The sequence below is a fragment of the Lampetra planeri genome, chromosome 42 (genome assembly GCF_965212315.1).
Source record: "Lampetra planeri chromosome 42, kcLamPlan1.2.h2, whole genome shotgun sequence".
Taxonomy (NCBI): domain Eukaryota; kingdom Metazoa; phylum Chordata; class Hyperoartia; order Petromyzontiformes; family Petromyzontidae; genus Lampetra; species Lampetra planeri.
The window spans coordinates 719,657-738,181 of NC_136148.1; the positions used below are offsets into that span (position 1 = coordinate 719,657).

General features: G+C 59.6%; 1 protein-coding gene across 1 annotated transcript in view; it reads left to right on the plus strand.

The window, feature by feature from the left end:
• Positions 1–18,525, plus strand: part of LOC144732228 (uncharacterized) — a 68,342-nt gene that overhangs the window by 42,891 nt on the left and 6,926 nt on the right. The window contains 5 exon segments of the mRNA XM_078613627.1: positions 511–594; positions 10,911–11,053; positions 13,008–13,205; positions 14,232–14,312; positions 15,186–15,378. Of these exon segments, the coding sequence (XP_078469753.1) occupies positions 511–594; positions 10,911–11,053; positions 13,008–13,205; positions 14,232–14,312; positions 15,186–15,378 (699 nt within the window).

Consider the following 18,525-nt stretch of genomic DNA (forward strand, 5'->3'; position numbering starts at 1 on the left):
GTACCCCGAGTAAAGCCACGCTCGTGCCGGGATAGCGTGGCCCTGCGTGCAGGTTCATGATCCCTGTTGCTCTATTACTGCCTCCGTGAGCGAACTACCGCGCCCCTCGCCCACCCCACCCTCACCCACCGCCGTGGGTGAATGGGGAAGTCTTCGCTGGGCATTGCCACGTCAGTCGGGGCTGATGATTCAAGCCCTTCCAGTGAAGTGTCACAGTTCGTCGGTGGCGGTGTTGTATTGTTTGTCGCAGCTTGGTGATGGTAACAACATTGGTGCTTGGTGGTGATGGTGGTGATGGTGGTGATGGTGGTGATGGTGGTGATGGTGGTGATGGTGGTGATGATCGTGGTGAAAATTGCAATGATAGTGATGGTGAAGATGGTGATGATGGTGATGGTGGTGGTGATGATGATGGTGGTGGTGATGGTGATGAGGATGGTTGCGAGGACGATGATGATGATTATTATTATTATTTTGACCCCTTTCTGCGCCCCCCCCCCCACCCCCCAGTTGCGGTCGATGCCGGGAGACGGTCACCTTCGGAAGACGAGCGCGACCAGGAGTCACCACGTCCACAGCGGTGGGCACTACCGGGTGAGCGTGACCTCGACCTCGCCCCTCACTCACCCACACACAACAAAGACAAAGATCCCCCCTGTAGCCTTAACAGACTGTTGGGGCAAGTGCTGTTAGCGAACACCTATGAAGGCCGGCACGGCACACGAGGGGGTGGGTGGCCAGCACCACGCCCGGCCGTCTTTGTCTCCCTAGTGACGATGTTTGAGGCTGAGTCGACCTAGGGGAGGCCCGGGACCGGTTCAGATAATCGTCACCGGTGTTGGCCGTGAGCGGGAATAGAACTCGAGTCGCCGGATTCGTAGCGCAGCGTGCTGACCGCTGCTACACTACCGCTCCCCACTTTACTCGCTCACAGACACACGCACTGACACACACACTCAGACACGCACTGACACACACATTGACACACACATTGACACACGCACTGAGACACGCACTGACACACGCACTGAGACACGCACTGAGACACGCACTGAGACACGCACTGAGACACACACTGACACACGCACTGACACACACATTGACACACACATTGACACACACTGACACACGCACTGACACACACATTGACACACGCACTGAGACACACACTGACACACGCACTGAGACACGCACTGAGACACGCACTGAGACACGCACTGACACACGCACTGACACACGCACTGACACACACACTGACACACACACTGAGACACTATACTATTGTTGCGTATGATGGCAATGTGTTCAAGATCTTAATGCCAATGTGGAGGACTGCTCACCACGAAAGGGCTTCAGGAGAGAGACGCTGGGTGTCGCTTTGCTGTTACTCCTGCGTTGAAGGAGTGCAGGTCACAGTGGTTGACTGTCTGGTCCAGAGTTCGGGTTGCATGGCCACAATCAGCACTGTGGCTACTCTTTAAATGTTCGTAAATTTTCATTCACGAATAAGATGTGCCCATCGGCCTGTTGATGTTCTGACCCACACACTGATGCACTCACTGACACACTGGCACACACACCGACAGTTAATGTGTGAGAGCGTGTGTGCGTGCTTGCGAGTGCGTGCGTGTGTGAGAGCGTGCGTGCGTGAGCGTGCGTTCGTGGGTGTGAGCGTGCGAGCGCGTTGGTCAGCGAGCCGGTGAGCGTGTGTGACTGTAGGCGTGCGGTTGTGCGTGACCGTGCGTGCGTGCGTACATCAAGATCGGGCGAGCTCAGTAGCCGCGATGGCCGTTGCACCAGGCCACAGGCCTCTCGTGTGGTCACGCAGGGCAGCGCGCGCACGGAAACGAGATCTCGCGTCGCGGTTCGGCGCCATCCACCGGCGTCCTGCACAGTGGCACAGCACAGAGAGAGGCACAGCAGAGAGAGAGTGGCACGGGAGAAGGAGTGGCAAGGGAGAGCGACACGGGAGAATCATACAGGAGAGAGAGTGCCACGGGGGAGGGGTACGGCTGAGTAGCACAGCAGAGGGAGAGAGTGGCACGGGAGAGTGGCACGGGAGAGTGGCACGGTGCCACACAGGGCGTGCACCCAGTGATTGTGCGTTGACCTGATTGGCGGTGTTGTCAGCGCCGGACGCTCACCGGTAGCGGTGATAATGGCAGTCGTGGCGGTGATGGTGGCGTGGTGGTGGTGGTGGTGGTGGTGGTGGCGATGAAAGCCCCGACCGAGGCTCCGACTCGGTGCCTGCTGTTTTCTTTCGTGGAATATTGCTGGGTGCCTGCGCCAAATATTAAGAAGTGCTGACACAGCGACAAGAAATGTGGAGAGCTCCTAATCTCTGGGGTGGGGGGCGAAGGGGTGGGGGGGGGTGGGGGGGCTACCGGGGCGGGGGAGGGAGGGGGTGGCACGGGGGCACCTCTTTGGCATCCTTCTGTGCTCCTCACTCGAGAGCCACGTGAACCGGTGACTTCCGCGCGCCGGGCGTGGTCAATCCGCTGCTGGATGAAGGCCTCCCTCCCCAAGGCGCCGCCGCCACCTCCCACGAGCCTGCGATACAGCGCTCTGCTCGACACACGAGCCGACTTCATCGCTCCATCTCCTCGCAGGTCGTCCTCTCGGATGCGTTCCATTCCTTGCGTTCTAATCGACTATGGTCCCTCATCATCATCATCAGCCGTGGTCAATCCACTGCTGGTTGAAGGCCGTCCTATGCCGTGTCTGTCGTGGAACGAGCGGCTCGGCAGGTTCTGAGTTTTTAAACAATCCTGGTGGTGGGGTTGATTCATCCCATGTGTGTACGTCTCTCGCACCGTACGTGGGCAACCTTGCTCATCGGAGGTGGCGGTTGGTGGGTGAATGGGTTGGTAGTTGGTGGGTGGGTAGGTGGGGTAGTTGGTGGGTGGGTAGGCGTGGGGTGGTAGTTGGTGGGTGGGTAGGTGGGGTAGTTGGTGGGTGGGTAGGCGTGGGGTGGTAGTTGGTGGGTGGGTAGGTGGGGTAGTTGGTGGGTGGGTAGGCGTGGGGTGGTAGTTGGTGGGTGGGTAGGTGGGGTAGTTGGTGGGTGGGTAGGCGTGGGGTGGTAGTTGGTGGGTGGGTAGGTGTGGTAGTTGGTGGGTGGGTCGGTGTGGGGTGGTAGTTGGTGGGTGGGTAGGTGGGGTGGTAGTTGGTGGGTGGGTCGGTGTGGGGTGGTAGTTGGTGGGTGGGTAGGTGTGGTAGTTGGTGGGTGGGTGGGTAGGCGTGGGGTGGTAGTTGGTGGGTAGGTAGGTGGGGTGGTAGTTGGTGGGTGGGTAGGTGTGGGGTGGTAGTTGGTGGGTGGGTAGGTGGGGTGGTAGTTGGTGGGTGGGTAGGTGTGGGGTGGTAGTTGGTGGGTGGGTAGGTGGGGTGGTAGTTGGTGGGTGGGTAGGTGTGGGGTGGTAGTTGGTGGGTGGGTAGGTGGGGTGGTAGTTGGTGGGTGGGTCGGTGTGGGGTGGTAGTTGGTGGGTGGGTAGGTGTGGTAGTTGGTGGGTGGGTCGGTGTGGGGTGGTAGTTGGTGGGTGGGTAGGTGGGGTGGTAGTTGGTGGGTGGGTAGGTGGGGTAGTTGGTGGGTGGGTCGGTGTGGGGTGGTAGTTGGTGGGTGGGTAGGTGGGGTGGTAGTTTGTGGGTAGGTAGGTGGGGTGGTAGTTGGTGGGTGGGTCGGTGTGGGGTGGTAGTTTGTGGGTAGGTAGGTGGGGTGGTAGTTGGTGGGTGGGTAGGCGTGGGGTGGTAGTTGGTGGGTGGGTAGGCGTGGGGTGGTAGTTTGTGGGTAGGTAGGTGGGGTGGTAGTTGGTGGGTGGGTAGGCGTGGGGTGGTAGTTGGTGGGTGGGTAGGCGTGGGGTGGTAGTTGGTGGGTGGGTGGGTGGGTAGGCGTGGGGTGTGTGAAGGGGAGTGGGCAGAGAGAGGAGCGGCGTGCGGCGCTCCGTCCGTCACGCCGCTGGGAGAACGTTCATTCGGCGTGGAAAAGTCGACGTTTGTGAAACAAAATAAAACTCGCGATGGAGGGGGGAGGGGTCTTGTTTTTTTTAGCGCCTCGATAAGGATCCGGGTGGGGGGGGGGCCGAGGAGGGAGATGGCGGCGGTGGCGGCGGCGCTGTTCGGGGTTGCGGTCGCGTTTCCGCGTCGCTCTATAAACTCCAGCGCGCCGCTGATTTATCGCGTCGATGTTGCGTTAGTGGTCGTATCGCCTCTCCTCCCCCCTCCACTACCGCCCCCTTCCCCAACCGCCACCCCCCTGCACCTCCGGCAGTAGTCACGAGGAGGGGGGGCTGCTGGGCGCGTTGGGGGTGAGGGCGACGTTACCCCCCCCACCCCCCCTCACTCTGCGGTCAGCTCTGAGGTTCGCTGGGTCGGCGATGACGGTGGTGGTGGTGGCGATGGCAACGATGGTGTCGCGATGGTGGCCGCGGTGGTGTTAGTGATGATTGCTGATAGTCACGCCGATGGTGAGGCCGAGGGAAATAGCGTCACGATCATGATGGTACGGTGATGATGGTACGGTGATGATGGTGGGGATGATATTGAGCCCTGATAACGCGACGGTGGTGGTGGCGATGATGATGTCGCGACGAGCTATCGCTTGGATAGAATCGTCGCGCGTGATCGCCCCCGACGAGCGTGGTCCCCCCCCCCCCCGCGGCCGATGGCGACGGCGCTGGCGACGGCGCTGGTGACGAGCGCTCGCGCCGGAGGAGCGGTAGGGAAGCGGCGACGAAGCCAAACAAGCGCTGGGCGGTTGTGTCTGGCTCCGCTCCAGAGCCCCGGGACCTGCGGCCGCTTCCCCCGGCGGCGGCAAGGCTCTTGTTCCCGGAGTTGTGCTCCCAGCTGCCTGCCGGCGGAACTCTCGACCGACCGGAGGCTCTAAAGCGCGCCGTCCGTCCGCGCGTGTGCCCGTGCGTGCGACCTGGACGCGCGTGTGCCCGTGTGCGCGCGTGTTTTTTGGTGTTAGGTTTCACTTTTTTAAGGAAATTCTATCAAAGGGTTTGGTGAGCAGGAAGGGGATGCGATTCACCACTGCTGTGTGCGTGTCTGTGTGTGTGTCTTTGTGTGTGTGTCTGTGTTTGTCTGTGAGGAGCGGTAGTGCAGTGGTTCGCGCGCTGCATTGCGAACAAGGAGACCGAGTTCGATTCACTGCCAACACCGGTGACGGTTGCCTGAACCGGTCCTAGGCCTCCCCTAGGACGACTCAGTCTCAAATGAGTGCCTGGTGCGGTGCGTAAACATCGACACTCCGGAGACAGAGGCGGCTGGGCGTGGTTCTGGCCACCAATCTCTTTGTGTGCCGTGCCAGGCTTCAAGGGTGTTCGCTAACAGAACTTGCCCCAACAGTCTGTTAAGGCTATACGGGGGATCTGTGCGTGTCCGTGTGTGTACGTGCGTGCGTGTGTATCTGTACGTCTGCATGCATTTCTCGCATCAGTAGCAGGGACCCCCCAGGAGTGAACGCGCAGGGGGAGTAGCGCACTCCCAGGGCAGCCGCGCCGATCGCGCGCCCAGCGGGTCGATCGGCGGTACGGGAGACGCGCAGCGGCACCCGCAGGGACGTGCGCCCTTGGCCGCCCGTGGTGCCGTCTCACGGCAGAGCCGGCCATTGTGAGCCCCCCCCCCCCCCCCCCGTTAACCACGAGTCGCTCGCCGTGCGGCGGAGCGGAGAGCACGCCGTGCCACCCGTGTGGCGACGTGGGCACCCGTGCCCTTGGACTCACCGCGCGCTCCCACCCCGCCACCCCCCCCCCGTCCCCGCCGCGGTGTCCGCTTACCATCAGATCGCGTCTCTGTGGCTGCCGCTGCCCGGACAGGAGGCCGCTGTCTCCGGAAGACAATGGCCAAGGCCGTGCGCCGCCATCCCCGCCATGCCCACCGTGCCCCGGCCACGTCCTGCCCGCGCATGAGCGCGTGCGTGCACGTGCATGCACGTGCGTGCGCGTGCGTACACGTGCGCGTGTGCGTGCACGCGTACACGTGCACAAGTGCGTGTTTACGTGCGTGCGTGTGTGTGCGTGTGTGTGCGCGTACACGTACGTACACGCTTGTGCGTGCGTGCGCACGCAAGTGCACGTGCATGAATGTTACTAATCGTAACGCCGTGACACGCAGTGTAATGCCATACGATGCCGTATAATACCGTGTTCACATTACGACCGCTGCCACCACGGCGTTAGTGGTCAGCAGCAGCAGCAGCGCTGGGTTCGCAATGCAGAGGTCGCCGGTTCGACTCCATTCCCCGGCCCGGGCGGCTGAAACAGACGCTGCGAGTTTCTTAAATCCCCGCTCCTGCCTCTCCTGGCGCTGTCCACCCAGCGAGCAAAGCTGAGCTCCACCGCAGTTTGGGGGGCGTCAGCAGATGGCGCGCGGTGGGGGGGGGGGGTGAAGCGTGGCTACTCCCGCCTCTTCCAACGAGCGCTGGGACAAGTGCTCTTGATTGGGGGGGAGGGGCCCATACCAAAGAGGTTGAGAATCCCTGCTGGACACGATCGACGGTGATTTAACTCGCAACGAATTGCCACGATTCAGGTCGATGATTCGGGGCCAGCGATTCGAGTCCCGTTGCCTCACAGGGGGGAGGGAGGCGGGGGGAGGGAGGCGGGGGAGACAAAGGCTGCCGGGCGTGGTGCTGGCCACCCACCTCCTCGTGTGTCGTTCTGGCCTTCATAGGTGCTCGCTAACAGCACTTGGCCCAACAGTCTGTTAAGGCTATACAGGGGATCTTTGTCTTTGGTGTGAGTGTGGGATCGGGGTGTGTGTGATGAGTGTCATGTGGTGGCTGTAGAGAGTGGAACGATCGCACTGCCCACGTAAAGGTCTCATTCCCAATGAGTTGAGTGGCACTTTTCATCTGTCACGTAACGCTGTGCGGAAGATACCTCGCCTGTCTCTCCACGTTCGTGCCCTCTCCTCTCTATGCTTTTGAAAACGTGGCCCCTTTTGAGGAAATATCTGCACCGTTTTGAAATATTCCGGCTGGTCTGCCCACAATCCATCCTTTGGTTAAACCAGACTGGATTGTATGAGGAGCTCACAGATCAATGAAAGATCTGGACACAGTCCCATCAGTGAGTTCCTACGTAAGGTTAGGCTGCGTTGGCTGGGTCACGTAGCCCGCACGCCCAGCCACCGCATGCTCAAGCGGCTTCTGTTCGGCCGGATCAAGGGGGCTAAACGGGCGCGGCACGGGCTAGAGAAGAGATGGAGTGATTTGGTACAGGAGGATGTGAAGCTGAGTGGACTTTCCGATGATCGGTACCAGCGGTGTCAAGATCGGTCTCTGTGGAGGAGGCTCGTGAAGGACGCTGCTGGACAGTTGGAGGCAGTCGCCCTTTTACACTTCACATGGCCTCAGAGTGCACCTAGCTTGGCACTTTGAGATCGAGATCTCTCAGCTCGCGATCCGTATTTTCACTATCGGCAGGGCCCAAAAAAAGCGAAACGTGTCAACCCCAGCCTCGCACCGGGCAGGCACATGCGTGCGCCTGTGTGTGTGCATGAATGTGTGTGCCTGAGCGCGCCCGTGTGCGTGTGTGTGCGAGCGTGTGCTATTTTTTGTTTTTGTTATAATTAGGGGGGGAAAGTTAACGATCTAATTTTATTTTTTTTCCGAACTCTCCCTGCAAGAATTTATCTTATCGAACAGAATCTGCAATCTAGAGCAAACATTTCCTGTTGTGACTGGCACCGCGCGGAGATTTCAGCTGAGTGCAGCCGAATCGAGCCGAGCTGAGCAGAGACCCCGCTTCCTGCTCCCCCCCACACCAACCCCCTACCCGCCCCCACCCCCACCGGACTGCCTACCCCCCACAATCATCACCTTCCTAAGCACCCACCTGCCTACCCACCTCCCGGTTAGCCTACCCAATCGCCTGCCTACCTAATCGCCAGCCTATCCATTCGGCTGCCAACCCACCTGCCTACTCGCCCACCTACCTACTCGCCCACCTACCCATTGGCCAGCCACCACACATAGCTGCTGCTGCCCTTTCTCCACTGAGCTGTCCTCACCCCTACCCCCCACCGTCTCACTCACCCCCCCACTCACCTGTCATCTCACTCGGTCACCCACACTCACCAACTCACCCACCCACCGCTCACCCCCCCCCCTCGTCACCCTCCCTCCCCGTGTCGCTGGGACCCCCAGGTCTGTCACACGCACGGCGTTGCCGTGCGTGTGGGTTCAGGTGTAGTGGCGGGTGGTTGCTGTGGTGGTGGTGGCGGTGGTGTTTGTGGTGGTGGTTGCTGTGGTGGTGGTGGCGGTGGTGTTTGTGGTGGTGGTTGCTGTGGTGGTGGTGGCGGTGGTGTTTGTGGTGGTGGTTGCTGTGGTGGTGGTGGCGGTGGTGTTTGTGGTGGTGGTTGCTGTGGTGGTGGTGTTTGTGGTGGTCGCGGCGTTGGTCGTATTTGTTGTGGTCGTGTGGAGGCTTTGTTTCAGGTGGTGCCTGCGTTTCCGCTGTTGGCGGTGACGGTGGTTGTGATGGCGGTGGTGGCGGTAGTGCCCGTGTGTTTAAGTTGGTGGCGGGCCGCGCCAGGCATCTGCGGCTGCTCGCCTCGTCGCCATGGCGAGCTAATCTCTGTTTTGACAATGTGTGCTCGCCTGCCGCTTGCGCAGACTTTATCTGCGTGGTGTTTTGAGACGATGGTTCTGCGCAGACACCCCTGGTATTAAACAAACACGTCCCTCCTCCTGCGTCCCGTCCGGGACACGCGCCGTTTCAGCTCGCGCCCGCGGGCGCATTAGCGCAGTTGCCGAGAGCGGGCCGCATCTGTACGCCGAGCAGGGCAGGAACGAGCGGCGCTCTGTCGAAGTGCGTAATAGATGGAGCGAGGTTGTGAGGCGCTTTGAGATGCCCCGGGTGTAATGGGCGCTCTCTCGAAAAACAACGAAGTGCTAACTTGGGGAGAAGAGACGGCGATGATGGGAGGGAGGGAATTCCAACGTGGAGAGGAGCAGTGCAAGGGAAGAAGTGTGTGAGTTAGTGGGTGGGTGAGTGAGTAGGCGGGTGAGTGGGTGAGTGAGTAGGCGGGTGAGTGTGTGAGACGGTGAGTGAGTGGGTGAGTGGGTGAGTGGGTGGTGTTGTGACCTGCAGTGTGGTGGTTGAACACCGTACGGTGGATAAGGCGACACTCTCGGTGTCTGATCACGACCGAGTCCTCAAAATGCGTGGAGGAATCAATGATTGACATGCACAGGAACGGTCACCATGGCAGTAGCGATAGGCGAGCGATAAGGAGGCGACGGACCGCCGGTGAGCGACTGGAGGGAGTCGGCGCTGGACCATCAGTGGCCCCTGATGTTGGGTCTGCACGTGAGCACGAGGTCACGGGTGGGCGTGCGTGCCAGGCTAGGTGCGGGTGACGTCTGTGCGTCGCAGCTGCCGGGGAGGGTGGTGGTTGCTTCTCACCACGGTTGAAAGGGAAGAGGGACGTCACTTGAGACGGTGGAGGGGGGGGGGGGAGTGGGGGGGGGTGGGGGAGTGGGGGGGGGTGGGGGGGTGGGGCGGGGGGGGGCAGCCCCCCGCAGCCCCCGCAGCCCCCCGCAGTTTAAACAAACACAGCAGCACTGCTGCTGCGGGTCACGTGACAAGTGCTGCGATTGCCTGTGTGGTCGAGCAGGGGTCAGGACCCCCACAGGGGGTGAGAGGTCACTCGTCTGTGACTCGACCCGTCATCCCACTGGGGTCGATAAAATAGGTACCAATCTGTGGGGAACTCAACAGTGGTTGTCCTGTAGATAGACTGGCCCCTGCCATCGGAACGTGGAATTGCCACCACTGGCTTTGCCGGGCTGTAAGCAAGAAGATGATTAGCCAATGCCTCAAGTGGATGAATGTTGAGATGTCACTTGACTGATGGCATCCAATCGCAGAGCGAGGGTCACAGCAACAGCTGCGTGTAAAATCGCAGGCAACAGTGGCCTCTCGTCGTCGTCGTCGTCATGGCGCTCATCATCAGCAGCCACGATCCAACCACTGCTGGATGACGGCCTCCCCAAGCTGCTGCCACCTCTCGCAGGCTTGCAATGTGACGACCCATCTAACACCGGCGCACGGGCGGAATCCCTCGCCCCATCTCCTCGGTGGAGGTCCCCTGGTTGCCCTCTCGGGCCGTGCCACGGCAACTCCGTTCTGGAGGAGGGTAGAGGTTCGTCGAGACAATTTAATTTTTGGGTACAAATCTGCCACTCAAAGCGTCGTCGTCGCCACATTAATATTCAAGTGTAAAGAATTGTATACAATGAGAGAAAAATCTACTATCTATAGTTACCGCACTAACGAATGAGTGACTCTCTCAGACACACACACGGTGTAGCCGGCATTGGCCACACACCCCAGTGCCAAACATCATCTGCAGTTCACTCGGTTGGGATCACACGCAGCAGCAACGGTGCCCCTTCGGCGAAAACTGGGCAGGACTCTCCTGAAACTCGTCCTGAGACTCGGCGAGGCTGTGCCGGGTGAACGAGCTCGGGAACGCCTCACGTGAATGAGCGAGCACGTCACGTGAACGAGCTTGCGTGCACGTCACGTGAACGAGCGTGCGTGCACGTCACGTGAACGAGCGTGCGTGCACGTCACGTGAACGAGCGTGCGTGCACGTCACGTGAACGAGCGTGCGAATGCCTCACGTGAACGCGCGAGCGTGCAAGTCACGTGAACGAGCGTGCGTGCACCACGGCTAAGTTAAGAAATGCATTGGGAGTGACACACACTGCTTTTTTAATGTCTGCCTTGATATTTATCTAATAAAGCGTGGTCCGTTATGGGAGTGGCGCCTTGGCTCCCCCATGTCTCCGTGCTGCCGTGTCTCCTTCTCCCCATGTCTCCCCCCTGTGTCTCCCCCAGGTCTGTCTCCAGGTATCCATGAGATGCGGATGAGTTGAGCACTAACGACCGCCGTGTCTCTGTCTGCAGAGGAGCTGAGCGCCAGCGAGGTTCCGCTGGAGCGGTGCCGCGTTCGCAGTCGGCGCCAGCTGCTGCCGGGGGTCACGTGGGGGCCCTACCCTGGGGTCATGCGACACGGGGGGCACGGGGGGCATGGGGGCGACGGCACGGAGGTGACTGCCTGCACCCACACCCCGCACGTGTGTGTGGGGTGTGGTATTGTGTCCGTGTGGCACGTGTGCGCGACTATGGCATTGTGTCCGTGTGGCCGCGTGTCCGTCTGGCGGTGTGTTTGGGGTTCTGTCTCTATGTGGTTGTGTGTGTGTGCAGTTGTGTGTGTGTGTAGTTGTGTGTGTGTGTAGTTGTGTGTGTGTAGTTGTAGGTGTGTGTGTGGTTGTGTGTGTTTGTTTCTTGATGACGGTTGCTGAGGACTGGCCCAGAATGCCAAGCAGCCAGCAACAATCAGCACCCTTGAAGGTGTAATTCGTTAGAGTGTAACACATTTCTTGATTTGAGTGAGGTTGTTATAAGAACCTGAGAAGAGAGAGACGATGATGGGAGGAGGGAATTCCAGAGTGGAGCAGTGTGAGGGAATGAGCAGAGAAAGAAGTGTTGTGACCTGCATTGCGGTGAGTGGACGAGTGGGGGAGTTGGTGGATGGGTGAGTGAGTGGGTGAGTGTTGTTGTGATGCACAGTGTGGTGGTGTAACACTCTGTAGATATAACAGACTCGTCTGGCACCCACGAGACTCGTTGAGTCTCAATCACGGCCGAGCCAGCCCCCCCGGGGCCCCCCCAGGGCTCCCCGGGGCCCCCCAGGGCCCCCCAGGGCCGTGTGTATAGATCTCTGCTCGATGGAGGCGGCGGTCCGATCCCCGCGGTGCGAGTCCCGAGCGCAGACCGAGTTGGCACGAGACGCAGCGCAGCTGTAACCCCGCGAGCGTGCCGCGCGGGGTGACGGGGCCGACCTGCGGGGGGGGGCGGGGGGTAGAGGGAGGGGGCTCTCTGTCTCGCTCTCCCTTTCGTTGTGTGTCTCCCTTTCGTGCCAAGAATGCGATTCCTCCGTAATCTTTTCCACTGGATAGCCGCGCTGGAGTTATCATTACAACTGTGGCCCTTCTCACGGTGATAGCCGGGTGCTGGCTCGTGGCGGGCGGGCTGGAGAGAGAGGGAGGGAGAGCGTCGCATCAGCCATAGATAAATAAATCTGCGTGTTTTTGTCGTTTGTGTCTGTTACCCCCGCTCACCCGATCTAAGCAGCGACCGCCCCCCCCCCGAAAAAAAAACGCTCGCAGAATCTCTCGCTGTCCACGCGACCCCTCGCTCATTCCCGCCGAGTTGTCCGTGCGTCGCCCCGCCGCGGCGGCGGTGGCGGCGGGGCGCTCGGCACGGAGAGGGGAGGAGCGGCGAGGAATCCGCGTCGTGGGCGCGGCTGGAAGTTTGCGAGGGCGGGGGGGGAGTGGAGGCCCGCGCGGATCTCTCTGTGACTAACTCTGCCCGGCCGCTATCAATTATTTCATTCTATTATTCTGATTTGGCTTCGGAGCGGTGGTGGCGGGTTGCGGGGGGGGGGTAGATAGGGATAAATGTGGCCGATAACGAGGGAGACGGGACGGTCCGTCCGCCTGCCCGCCGGGGTCTGGAGTTCGTCATGGCCAGCGCAGGGGGCTCACACGTCCGCCACGCCGGCAGGGTCCCCTTGGCGGGGTCCTGCCGACTACCGGGGTCCGATAGTCGGGTCTGATCGCCGTGGTCTGGCTCATGGGGTCTGGCTAACGGGGTCTGGCTCACGGGGTCTGGCTCACGGGGTCTGGCTCACGGGGTCTGGCTCACGGGGTCTGGCTCACGGGGTCTGGCTCACGGGGTCTGACTAACGGGGTCTGACTAACGGGGTCTGGCTCACGGGGTCTGGCTCACGGGGTCTGGCTCACGGGGTCTGGCTAACGGGGTCTGACTAACGGGGTCTGGCTCACGGGGTCTGACTAACGGGGTCTGACTAACGGGGTCTGGCTCACGGGGTCTGGCTCACGGGGTCTGGCTAACGGGGTCTGACTAACGGGGTCTGACTAACGGGGTCTGGCTCACGGGGTCTGGCTCACGGGGTCTGGCTCACGGGGTCTGTCCAAGGCCGTCCGAAGGCGTCGGCGCTATCGGTACGTGGCTGGCGCGTCGCCGCGTCTGGAGTCGTGGAACCCGGGCAGCGTTGAGAACCGGCGAGCAGACCTTGAGGAGAGCGATGCAGCGCTGTGGTCAGAGTCACGGGACCGAGGAGGGGGAGGAGCAGGAGGAGTCTTCGCTCATGGGAATTCAGAATGGAGCTACGGAGTAAAGGGGGGGGGGGGGGGGTGTTAGGTGGGCGGAGGGGTGTGGTGGAAATCAGAGGGAATTTAGGAGGGGGGGGCAGGGAGGCAGGCAGAGGTGGGGTGTGGGTGGGGGGGTGGCCTTGGTACCACACCAGCTGATAAGGGCTCCCCTCTCCTCCCACTGAACTAAAGGTGGGGTGCGGAGAGAGAGGAGAGAAAGCATGAGACACACACACGTACAAAGACAAAGGTCCTCTGTATAGCTTTTGCAAGTGCTGTTAGCGAGCACCTATTAAGACCGGCTACTATCTCCGTCCGCCTTTGTCTCCCCAGTGGTGATGTTTACACACCACACCAGGTACTCACTTGAGGTTAAGTCGACCTAGGGGAGGCCCAGGACCGGTGCATATAATCGTCACTGGTGTTGGCCATGAGCGAGAATAAAACTCTCGTCACTGCGTTCGTAGAACAGGCAGTGGCGAGTCGACCACACACATACATACAAAGACAAAGATCCCCGTATAGCCTTAACATACTGTAGGGGCAAGTGGTGTTTGCGAGCACCTATGAAGGCCGGCACGTCACACGAGGGGGTGGGTGGCCAGCACCACGCCCGACCGCCTTTGTCTCCCCAGTGGCGATGTTTACACACTGCACCAGGTACTCATTTGAGGCTGAGTCGACCTAGGGGAGGCCCAGGACCGGTTCAGATAATTGTCACTGGTGTTGACCGTTAACCGCTACACTACCGCTCCACCCACACATACATACCACACTCACGTACACACTCCCACACTCGCACAGGCACACACACACGCACGTGCCGCCACGGACACAAAATCATCTCCGTAAGAAACATCAAAAACATTTCCTCAGAGCAACAGGTCTGTGGCGTCATCTCTCGCTGCACTAATGCATCTCGCTCCGCCCACTCTGCCCGCTCCGCCCACTCTGCCCGACCCTCCCACTGACGGTGGTGGTCGTGGCAGCGGTGGCGGCGAAGGTGGTGATGGTTCCTTTAAAAGGAGTCCACGTTTTGCGTGCACAGGGAAGGAAGGGCATAACCGCGGCCGAGACGACCCAGGAGCTTCGTGCGGAGCGACAGGCCGGCCAGCTTCGACGCGGCGGCGTTAGGCGGCTGATGAAGAGACAATGCCGCTCGACTGATTCGGAGCGAGATCTCCGCTTTCAAACCGGAGTTTGTCATAATCACACTGCCCGTGTTCAGAAACTTCCCTCCATAATTGCCCCCCTCACTCGTGGGGTGGAGTATTTGATGACATGAAGTCCCGAGGCAGGTGCTTTGTTTTGTGAGACTGATGGTCAGGCTCCCATCCCGAAGTAGCACGTGTCAGGTTCAGCAGCAGAGTCGTCGCCATTCTGTCTGAGAGTGACCAGTCATTATACTACCAATCATCGGCCATTTTGGGAGCCATTCCTGGACCGCACCCCGGAATCGGATGTACCTGTACCAGATGTACCTGTGCCAGATGGAAACTCCTCCGGTACAGCCATAGAAAGTGTCTCAAATTACGGAGGCAGAAAATAAGTTAAATAATGTGGCAGCCAGAGGACATCCCTGTCGCACCCCTAGGTGAACAGCAAATGCAGCTTTACGCGTGCCTGCCCACCATCATGAAGGTCCTCATTGACTGTGAGCAGAGGATCAGGGACCCCGAAAGTACAAAAGTGGTGGTGGTTAAAAACTAATTTCTTTAGAACTGATGTTTGTGTTTCGTTTGTTGTCCTTCCCTGCACCTCCGATTAGCACGGTTGGCTACGTACAGTGCAAAAGACGTTCAACATACAAACATACATGGTGGCTGCTGGAGTGGCAGTGATCTTGTTGTTGGTGGCGGAGGCGGTGGTGGTGCTGGTGGTGGTGCTGGTGGTGGTGTTGGTGTTGGTTGTGGCGGTGCTTAAGGGGTTGGCGGCAGTTGCGATAGTGGACGGTAGTGGCGGTGATAGTGGGTCATAGTGGTGGTGGCGGTGTGGGTGGTAGTGGGTGGTAGTGGTGGTGGTGTGGTGTGCAGTGTGCAGTGTGCGTCAACTACACGGGGGGGTGGATCTTTGTCTCGCGTGCGGTGTGCAGCGGGCGGCGCTGGCGCGCCTGCCGGTGCCGGGCGACTGCTGGCTCCGCGCGCTCGAGGTCACGGACGCGGAGGAGCGGAGCAACTGCGTCGTCTTCGGGAAAGGTCGGTCCCGCACGTCACGTGACCCGGCAGCCCCCTCCTCCCACCATGGAGCACCCCCTCCCCTCCCCCCGCCCCACCCACCCTCCTCCGCCCCCTCCCACAATCCCCTTCCTTTCTCACTTTCAAAGGACTCTTGTTTTCCGTGTCTGTCATAGTGAGGGAGGAGGGCTGGAGGGCTGGAGGAAGGGAGGAAGGGAGGAAGGGAGAGGAGGGTGTTTGTTTTGAGAGCTGTCTGCTGCGCTAGCACGAGGGCCGGGCCCTGATAACGCAGCAGCGGCAACGATCGCGGATCTCTGGGGCTGGAATCGTTGAGACATTATCAACGTTCATCACGACCCGAGGGGGTGAAGTCTAATGTACACTTTTTTAATCACTGGGGGGGGCATGACGGGAAAACGTACAATGTACCCTGTGTCGGGGTCAAGAGGTCATCGTGGCCAGTGCCGTCATCGCCTCCTTCCACCTGCCAGGTGCCGCATTCGTTAAAACAAAATAACTGAGCGGGCGATTCTCCTCCTTCGCATGCGTGGGGTGCCACGGTGGCTAGGAGATGTTATCTACCTCGCCTGGTATACAGGAGGTCGTGGGTCCAATGCCGACCCTGACGCCTGTTGTGAATTTGAAGTTTGAATGTTCTCTCTCCCTGTGGTTGTGTGGATTTATCTCCAGGCCCTCCACGTTTAGAATCAACATGCGTTGGCTGCCATACATTCCCACGTGATGATGAGAAGCCACTTCGTTGAGCTGTCGTTTGGGGCCAGGTCGCTTCTGAAAAAGAGGCAAGATAACTCAGTGGGGCCTTATCTGGCAAAATAAAAATAGAAGTAAATCGTAAAGAATATCTGATCCTCCATACCTAGAACAATAAAAGTGTTTCTGTACACAGCCCATCAGCCACCGCCGCCTTCTGGGAGTTTCGGTCGTCTTGGTGCAACCCAGGCAACGGTTTTCGACATTCAGCGTCTCATCGGCATTTCTCACTCGCCAATTGCACGCCGCCACGGGTGAGGAGCGCGCTGGACTTGCAGTCCAGATTTTGATCTCCCGGCGCGACAGTTGTAGCAATGGGGCAGGCTGCATCCCCCCAGCGGTGTAAATGGGTCACACCACAGATAGCCGCCCAGCAAGCCGCGTGCGGTGGGGTAAAGTCTGGGAACTGCCACCTCTTCCAAGGCAGTCTGGCAAACGTGGAAGTGAGAATCAAAGTGATCTGCTGCTGCTCAAATGAGCTCGGTGCTCATCGTCTGTTCATAGCCCTGAGCCAGTGGTGGAAATTCCACGTTCCCATGGCGGGGAATGAAAAGAGTTGGTGAAACACTACTCTCTAGAGGGGCCCCCTAGAGCTCCCTGTAGTGCAGGCCGCTCCGCTAGCGGAGACGTGAGCAGGGAATTGCAGCGCTTCTCCTTTACCCCCTTCGTCCGAGCGGTGTGGCGCGGTGTGGCACTGCGTGGCGCGGCGTGGTGTTATTGTGCCCGCAGCACACCGCGCTCCGGCTTGCGATACCTAAGCCGCTGCGGCGGCAGGGCACGTTTCCCAGCGGCGATAAGCGGAGCTTGAGTCTGAAGTTTCTGCTGCTGCATCCGTTCCAAAACAAACACAGAGAGTGACTGGAATTGTGCGCTGAATTCAGCGCTTTCCGGACTAAGAGGTTCACTCCTGTTTCCTTGATTTGACGCGGATAAGCCTAAGCTGCTCTTGTAAGAGGGGGCGCTCCGAGTTGTAAACCGGAGTCGTTACGAGGATTTTTTCACTGTTTTCTCTCCAAGCGTTGTTCGTTTTCTTTGGCCGGCTGTCGCGAGCGATAGCCGGCGAGCGAGCAGCGCGGACCAACGCGCGCTCCACCCTCCACAGCGCGCCCACAGCAGCTCCCTAACCCAAACCCTCGCCTGAAACCCAAACCCTCGCCTTGAACCCAAACCCTCACCTTGAACCCAAACCCTAGCCTCAAACCCCAACCCTAGCCTTGAACCCAAACCCTAGCCTCAAACCCCAACCTCAAACCCCAACCCTAGCCTTGAACCCAAACCCTAACCTCAAACCCCAACCTCAAGCCCAAACCCTAGCCTCAAACCCAAACCCTAGCCTCAAACACAAACCCTAGCCTCGAACCAAAACCCTCACCTCAAGCCCAAACCCTAACCTCAAAGCCTAGCCTCAAACCCCAACCTCAAACCCAAACCCTAGCCTCAAACCCAAACCCTAGCCTCAAACCCAAACCCTAGCCTCAAACCCTCACCATAGCCCAAACCCTAACCTCAAAGCCTAGCCTCAAACCCCAACCTCAAACCCAAACCCTAGCCTCAAACCCAAACCCTAGCCTCAAACCCTCACCATAGCCCAAACCCTAACCTCAAAGCCTAGCCTCAAACCCCAACCTCAAACCCAAACCCTAGCCTCAAACCGAAACCTAATGTCTAACCCTTACTCTGATCTCTAACCTTTTCCCTAACTCTGACTCTTACCAGTAACCCTAAACTCTACCCCTAATCCTAAACCAAATCTTAACCCAAACTCTCATCCTAACCCTAACCTCTGACCCTTGCCCTGAGGGAGAGGCAGCGGCGAGTGGCGGGGCGCAAGGAGACACCAGCCTGGGTGGCCTCAGCCAGCGTTTAATCTGCGAAGGCCCCAGGCTGTAGGAGGAGGGGGAGGGGGGGGGGGCGACTCGTGCACGTGAACAAGTGTTAACGGCACCCCCTCCCCCCCGTGACCCTCACCCTGCCCAACCCTCACCCTCCCTTGACTCTCACGCCCACGCTGGTGAATTTGCACTGAGAATTATTCTCCCAGGGTAGAGAGGGGAGATGAGCTAGACGGGGAGCAGTGGAGGGAGGGGAGGGGAGGGGGGGAGCATGGTGTAGGAGATGGAGGAGGCAGGGAGGGAGAGTAGGGAGGGAGAGGAGCGGGACCTGCTGTAGGGCAGGAGACAAATCTCTTTGGTTTGTGTGAGTGGGAGGAGAGAGCAAGTGGATGCCGTTGCGATGAGCCAGCAGCGGGAGATGCTGATAAGTGGATCACGTATCCCAGCGCGCAGAGGGAGGAGGCCAGGGGTTAAACGCTCCGCTCGCTGATAATGCTCGGCCCGAGTCAACAGCTCGTGCCCCCCCCCCTCCTCTGTAAACCGTGGTCCCCTCCGTAACGAAGAG